The sequence below is a fragment of the Mastomys coucha genome, unplaced genomic scaffold, assembly GCF_008632895.1.
Source record: "Mastomys coucha isolate ucsf_1 unplaced genomic scaffold, UCSF_Mcou_1 pScaffold14, whole genome shotgun sequence".
Taxonomy (NCBI): domain Eukaryota; kingdom Metazoa; phylum Chordata; class Mammalia; order Rodentia; family Muridae; genus Mastomys; species Mastomys coucha.
The window spans coordinates 37,971,014-37,979,089 of NW_022196896.1; the positions used below are offsets into that span (position 1 = coordinate 37,971,014).

At 37.8% G+C, this 8,076-nt stretch overlaps 1 protein-coding gene and 1 pseudogene across 11 annotated transcripts in view; both read right to left on the bottom strand.

Moving 5' to 3' along the window:
- Sntg1 (syntrophin gamma 1) overlaps positions 1-8,076 on the bottom strand; it is a 713,733-nt gene that overhangs the window by 226,528 nt on the left and 479,129 nt on the right. For 8 of the 10 annotated variants that reach the window (XM_031366794.1, XM_031366792.1, XM_031366795.1 and 5 more), the window contains 3 exons: positions 6,549-6,606; positions 5,496-5,539; positions 5,366-5,407 (listed from right to left, as the gene is read on the bottom strand). In XM_031366794.1, the coding sequence (XP_031222654.1) occupies positions 5,366-5,407; positions 5,496-5,539; positions 6,549-6,606 (144 nt within the window). Of the gene's footprint in view, positions 1-5,365; positions 5,408-5,495; positions 5,540-6,548; positions 6,607-8,076 lie in introns of those variants that run through there. The other 2 variants (XM_031366797.1, XM_031366800.1) reach the window with 2 other exon arrangements.
- Positions 152-1,618, bottom strand: LOC116088146 (annotated as a pseudogene). The gene has a single exon (XR_004117787.1). The product of XR_004117787.1 is annotated as a serine/arginine-rich splicing factor 6 pseudogene (transcript).

Consider the following 8,076-nt stretch of genomic DNA (forward strand, 5'->3'; position numbering starts at 1 on the left):
ACGTGACCTACTTCGTGACTTCCCATACTTATCCTTAGATCTGCTTCTTGAGTGTGAATGGGAACCCCATCAGACTTGGGCTTAGATTTGCTCTTTGATCTGGATTTCCTGCCTTTTGAGGGGATCGGGATCAACCTTTGCTCCGAGACCTGGAGCGACTTTTTGAGATACTTCGAGATCTGCTGCGGCTGCTTCTTCGACTCCTACTCCAAGATCTTCTTCTAGGCCGAGATCTGGATCTACTTCCAGAGTAAAAGCGCCTATGGCTTGTTCATGGCTTATCTTCAATATGCCTAATATTTCTGCCATTTATTTCTGTGCCATCCAGTTTATCCAACGCACGTTTCATGTCAGAGTAGGATCTAAATTCAATTACACCCTTATTTGTCTGTTCTTTGTGAGCATCTGCATAAGTCACTTCTGCTTGCCGCAGGAAATCCTTTAAGTCTTGCCAACTGCAACAACTAGACAGATTTTCTACAACAAGCCTGTATTCTATACGAACAGGTGGTCCATATTTTTCTCTGCCAGTTCTCCGACTGCTATATCCACCTCCACCACGGCTTCTGTAGCTATAGCCATCGCAGTCGCGGGCCCTGGTCGTGCTCTACGATCACGCGCTCGCTGCACAGCTCCTTGCTGTTCAGCTCGTAAACGGTGTCGTCTGCATCCCGGGAGTCCTCGAACTCCACGAAGCTGTACCCATTTTTGAGGTCGATTTCCAGGAGGCGGCCGTAGCCGCTGAAAAAGCGCTGGATGTCCCTGGATGTCCTTCTCGCGGACGTTGTAGCTCAGGCGTCCTATGTAGACGCGGGGCATGGCCGTGGCAGGCCGGAGGCTCCTGGAGGCTAGCTGGGGTGCTGCAGGCTGCGGGGCAGGGCTGCGGGGCAGGGCTGCGGTGCGGGTGCGGGGACGGCGAAAGCCCGAACACCTTGTATTAGTTTTTAAAATACTTGTTTCTCCTATAAAAATGTGTCATTTTAATGCATCTTAAATATACCATTTAAGACAAAATTTTAGTTTCTCGTAAGAATTATAAAGTTTGTTTCTAGAATTTTATCAAATATCACAAATTTAGAATTAAGATATATTACTTGAATTTCAAGTTATAGAATAATTTCTCATTTAATAATCATGTAATAATTGTGTTGTCTTGATTCTAAACTAAGATTGTCTGGTGTTCTCCACCTGGTGGTGATTCTACTGAGCTCCAGAAAAAAGTAACAGTGGCAGAGCGTGGGTTTGCCAGAGTGCACCCCAGCTAGGCAAGGAAATTTGGGGGTGCTGAGTGGGTTTGGTAGCAGCCAGCCACTGGGAGGAGAAAGCTATCTCAGAGATCTGGAGAGGTCTTGGCTAGGAAAACCATGAAGTCTCGGATTCAGTACTGAGCTGGGAACAGACCAAGACTGCCAGCCAATGCCTAGCCGGCATTAGCCTGGATTGTTTTTTAATATTACACAGGCAAAACACCCATTTACATGCAAACTAAAAGAAAAATTAAACATAAAATAAATAAAATGGTACTAGGACACTTCTAATCAACTTGCTTTTTTTCCTGATATTAATTTCTAGTCCATATTTGGTTTTATTGGGTATCTTGGGGGTACTCTTCTTCACAATTAATAGGTATGAATAGTACCTCACTTTTACATTATGAAGATTACTGTGAGACAACAGTATTTTTATATCTTCTTCCTAATACTTTTCTCCAATGCTTTGCATACTTTCTTAACTACCAAATTCTATAAAACAAAACAAAACAAGAGAAAATGTTCATGTATGCATCAGGCTTGAGTCAACATAGTGTTGTTCTCAGGATAGAACCACAAAGGACTCAGTGACAGTGTTATTCATACAGTACATTGCATCAATTTCTGCTCTGTGATCTTATTAAGAAAGTTATATTGGAAAGCTGGGTGTAAAGGTACCAATGAGTTTAATGTGGCTAGAGTTCTTTGGCAGATAGACAGGGCTAATTTTGGTTCTTTTCTTTGTTTGGTTTTGCTTTTCCATGTACAAAAAATTGTTGCTGTTTGATAAAATTTTATTGAATAGTCAAAGCTGGTTTGGAAATTGCTACATAGACCAGGCTGGCTTTGAACTCACAGAGATCCATCTTCCTCTGTCTTTTAAGTACTTGAATTAAGTATTGTGCCAACATTCCTGGGCCAGTTGCAGAAATTTTAGCATAGCAAAGACAATAGATGCAGTTCTCTTTGAAAAAAAGAAAACCTGTAGAGTTAGAGACTTCTAGTAGTATGGGGAAAAACATAAATGTGACAAATCATGTTCACACCAGTGTCTAAATCAAGTGAGGCAATGAGTGCGCTGTTGACATGTGCACAGACATAGGAAGGGCCGTAAGTCCTCAGCCTCATCTAAGTACCAAGGCCTCCCCAGATTAGGCTCAAGTGGATTGAAAATACTTTCTCTTCTCCGAATGTGAATCTTGACAGTGTATGCAAAGAATTCCTACCATAGCTTTTCTCCCCCAGATGTTGCTCCTTCAAAACGAAACTGGAATAAACCTGACTCTTTGTCAGCTGTGCAGTGATAAACTCCATTTCTTTGTTCAGTAACATGCCATAATCACACTTTAGTTTCCAGGGCTATAGAGACCTGTCCACCCAACCCCAGCTGTTCTGTCTCTGTATGTTTGTCTTTTCTTCATTCCCTTGTGGCCCCAGATGCATGAATCCCTGCAGACATGAAGAAAATGGGACATCAGATATGAAAAGGAAGTTCTAATAAGATGAAAAAGATCCTCATTTCTCAAAAGGCTATGAATGCTCACATTGATTTCTGACTGGAATCAATTGAAATAGTATACATATGCATACATACATACATACATTCATCATACATGCATACATCATACATTTGTGTGTGCGTAAGCATGTGTAGAGCCAGAATGTGGAAAATGTTGTTTTCTCTGTGCTGATGTGGGTTAGAAGAATTGTGCGTTATATCATTTGGGTCTCATGGCAATAAGCATCAGTTCATTCTTGCTGATGAATGACAGAAACACAGACACGGTAAACTGATTCAGCTGAATCTGCATCAGCACCAAGCAGTCTAGCCAGGGTCTGTACACAGCTGCTTTTGGGATTTAGTGCCCAGTGTACATATCATTTCACACTCCTCAAATTGGCATCACACACTAGTTCTAAAATTTTTAGTGAAAAACTACATTTTTCCTTCTTCAGGTATCTTTACTCCAGGCTTCAAGTAGAAAAGTAGGCCCTGGGCAAAATATGAAGCTCAAATCTGGCTTATTTAAGCCCAATGTGGTATTATAAGAAACATAGATGCTTCTGTGAGCTCATTTAACATATTCAGCTAAAGAATCTACTGAGTGATCCCAGTTAACAGTGTAGGATTCCTTGAGACAGAACCTAATCTGCAAGTCAAACACAGAAAAGGTCTGCCAGCAAATCCTCCACAGAATGACTGTTTTTCCAGAGGGACAGAATAAATGATTTCTAATAGTACCAGAGACTAACAGAAGAAATCCTCCTTCAAAACAGTGTGTTGTCATGCCAGTTCAATTTATTTATTTTTGAAACTGGAACTCTAGAAAGAGTATTTATATGAGTATAATAATCCATAATTACTTATATCATTTGAGCTCTGTTCATTTTGGCACATGTACATGAATGCAGTTCTTCAACGTGCATTCAAAAGCTCAGTTTCTCTGAGGTAGTATACAATCACAAAAGCATTAAACAGAAGGACAATATCTAATTGCCTTTGAAATGCAAAGATTAGAATTTAAAAAAAAGCTTGACCATAGATGGATGTTGTGATGTACACCTTTAATCCCAGTATTCAGGAGGCAGAGGCGTATAAATTTCTGTGGGTTCAAGCCCATCCTGATCTATAAAGTGAGTTTCAGGACAGCCAGGACTATGCAGAGAGACTGTCTCAAAAACAAAGCAAACAATCAAAAAACAATAAAAAACAACAACAAAATCACCACCACCAACAACATAAAACAACAGAAGGTACATATATTTCAAAGCCAATAAAATTAAGCTTCTCTATGTCTTTGTTAGGAATAACTGTGTGTAATTATAAATGTTTACTAATTACACAGTTTTCCTTAGGAGTAGAATATATACCATCATACATTAGGCTATTACTATTAGTCTTTCATCCTATGCTTATCTATTTAATCATAGCTCTAGCACAGTTGGCCTAAGCAAACTGTCTGCCTTTGAAGAACAAACCACAAGTGTGATTTCAACTAACAGCATGTGGTTTGAAAAGCGAACACACTTTATTTTTTTCTTTATTGATAATGAGTTGCAAGACTGAAAATAAAGTTCCCTTGCTTATGTGGTTGAGATCTGCAGAACAGGAACTGTACTGGTCTCTCAGCTGCTGAAAATTGTCCCCTGATATATAGCATTGCTCCACACAGATTTACAGGAAGCCCAAGGATTGTACAGGATTTTCAACACATAGTACCAAGAGAATAACCTGAATATGCTTTTCTAACTGCAAAGTCTTTGGTAAATAATAGCAGATCATGATGCCCAGCTCTCTGCAAGCAGAACTATATGTGAAATGGAAATTTTTCCACAGACACTTGCAGCTTTCTTTCTAAGATTTTAAACGTATAAATACATCAAAATAACTTCTTTTTTATCCTTGAATATATCTGAAATTTAGCTTTTCTTTATCTCTTCCAATAGGAAATAGTACACAATTCAGTGACTTCTCCATAATGTTTAGTCAATTTTATCAATATTTTCCCAAATGTCTAACCCTTGTTCAGTTTTGTAAGGTCATTTCATTATCTGCAACAGATGCTCTTTAACCTTCCCATTAAAGTATGGACTAGAAGACATTTACAGTTTAATCACTTATAACAGTTGTTGAAATTCAACTTCTATGTCCCCAGCTCTCTGAGTTAGAATGTTTGTATTTGGTCTGTACGTCTAAAAATATTCAGGAAAATGCCACAGTGAAATTTTTGGTAAATTCTTCTTCCTTCACTGTCACTCCCTTCTCCTTTACATCCCACTGTACACACACACACACACACACACACACACACACACACATTTATGTGCATTTCCATTTGCCCCTACTGCTATTAAAATTTTTCAGCAATCAATTCTTTTGTCATAAACTTTCAAGCATTTGGAAACTTTAAGCAGTTCGCCTTAAAATACATTTCATTGTGACAGTACCTTTAATTGTATTTCTAAGTGCCAAAACAGATTGTAAGGCCTCTGACAGATCAGTAAGATGCTATGTAATTTTATACCTTCATAATTAACAAGATTGTGGTTTTAGCAATTCATCAAAGCTATACTTGAAGGTGAGAAATGACAGCATTAGAAAAAAGTAAACTCACCACCTCTTCGTGTCTGCATTTCCTCACATTAATTCCATTTATCTGCAATGAAAGGCAATGCTCAGTTCCACATAGTGTATTGTAAACTGGCTTTCCTTTGCATCCACATAGATGATAATGAAATGCGTACCTGTAAAATTGCATCCCCAATGAAAAGCAGTCCAGACAGCTCTGCTGCGAATGAGAACAATTGAATACACCTTGGTATTTCTCAAATAAACAAAGCCTTTTACTTTTTTAATTAAGGGTAAAATTGTAAACAAACTATGAATATTTTAGATGGTTAGCATTTTGTATGATCCACAAAGAATAGGAACTCAATAATATGATATAGTTCTTTTCAGTTACTGAAATAGGCAGACGTTTCCATTTGGTCTAGCAGTTCTTAGTACTAAAACATGGTCACTGCCCTCCCTATTTTGTGAGTTTTCTTTTGCACCAAGGCCAATATGTGCTGCCCAAATATTCTTGGATGTGCGGCTTTCCACTGGAGCATGGTTGGCTTCTCAAGAGTTACTGTCTGGGAAGAGTGGAGGAGGAAAGAGTATGAATACGACCAAAACATGTTGTACAGAATTCTCAAAGACATAAATATATGTATTTGTGTGTGTATATATATATGTGTGTGTGTGTGTGTACATATATGTGTGTTTATGTATGTATGTATGTATGCACATTTATTGAAAATTGATCACTCTTCTTAATGGGTGATTAATTTTCTTTATGCATTTATTATATCTCTGAAAATACTTGTGATATAGACTTTCAATCTGTCAGTTTCACACGTTTTGGGAAATAATATGTTGTTTCTCTGATTGTCAATAAAAGCTTGATTTGCATATTCATCATGTATTTTATTTAGATGAACCTCCACAGGAAGTGACTAGAATTGAGAAAAATTATTAAATCTAGATTGTTCCATGAAATGTAACTCGTTTTTTTTTTCGGTTTTTTTTTTTTTTTTTTTGCCCTTATGAACAGTTCAGAAGCTGTGAACTGGTCATTTGGACTGTTGGATAGAGTCTACCACCTTCCCCTTTCTGTCAGGTAGGGAATCCAGGAGATCTAGAGAATCAGATTTAGCCTCTCCGTGCCTGAGGCTGGGGATCCAGGGAAGCCATTCGCATACCAACCACAAGACTTACAGAGAGCTGGGCACTACAGGGTTACATAACTACATTACCTCTTTGCTCCTTGGAGATTTTGGAAACGACAACCGGGATGTTATGTTCTGCACCTCCCTAGAAAGAGACAGCCATGTATCATGTATTTAAGCCCTTCAATTTTCAGCTTTTAGCCAAAAATTTGAAAAAAATATAGAACCAAACAGCAAGCTATAAATGGTGCATTAAGTGAACACCAGAGAGAATTTAAATAAATTTATAGGATATTTTAAAGTACGTAGCATTTCCATTAAGTTTGCCTACTATGATGACATTTACTAATAAATAAAAATTGACTATAAAATTTTTATTTCTCAAATAAGATTGATAGGGTCAGTAGTGGTATTCTCTTCAAAGTCCAGTATAGGAATGCACAAGACATCTTGAAAGTTGTTACTCAGGATTCTAAGCATCAGATATTTACACATATCAATTCTCTGACTAATTTATTTTCTTCTGCCAAACAGGCACTCTTTCAGGCATACATTCTGAATGTTAAGTAGCCAGAGAGACTCTTTACAAGCACAAATGGATAAATAAGTTCTAAGTATGATGGGAGCAGAACCATCTGTATTTCCTAATTAGTATTAGACTCCCGTGTGTGAAAGCATAGATTAACCAATTGTCAGCACAAAACACAAAACCAAGAACTCTACAGCAGCATTTAATTACTAGCTCAAATTTAAGTGGAAAAAAGGAAGAAGAATGAATCAAAGTTTTGATAAAATAATATAAAAAACATTCTTAGAGTAACTGCCAGAAAAAGCCTGTCTCGCCGTTACAGTATAAGTTTGAATGCGGTAGCTGAAAGCCAAGTGCATACATGAACAAATGAAGTATTGTGTAGAGAAGATGTGCACATTTTCAGCACAGGGGTTGAAGGAGCCCTCTAAAGATACTGGTGCTGTTCTAGGTTTAGAGTGAATAACTCCATAAGCATAAATACAGGATTTTAAGATACATTCACCCATGAGCATCCATTTGCAACACTAAATAGAATTAGATATGTTACAGAAAATCACTTTTAAAAAATCATTAGTGTTCAATTTTGTTTTTTAAACTTTTATTTATTTTGTTTTTCCTACTGAGGTAGTAAAACTAAAACAATAAAACTATAATTTATTTAGGTTGATTTTCAAAACTACTAATCAGATTATTTTTAAAACTTAATAATTCTTACTGAGGAGCTCTATCTATGTCCATTTACCCAAGCCTTCATCAAATATAGAAAGAGGCAGTGCCATAAACTGGCATGGTGCTGACTCAGGACCCACAACTTAACCTGTATCTGAAGTTCCAGTCCTGTCTAACATGCACTGGTAAATAAAGTTTTGGAAAAAAATCTGACAATTGTATGTTATTGGCATTGTTTGCTATTGAATTTCAAACATGGACTGCAAAATAGTGAACTGAAGGAATATCTGCACATGCAATGCACAGTGTCAACCATAACAGCAAGGTCTGAGGAGTTCTGTAAACCCTGCACAGTGGGGCCCACAGCTGGGGGACCTGAGAGTCATGCAAACACTGCACAGTGGGGCCCACAGC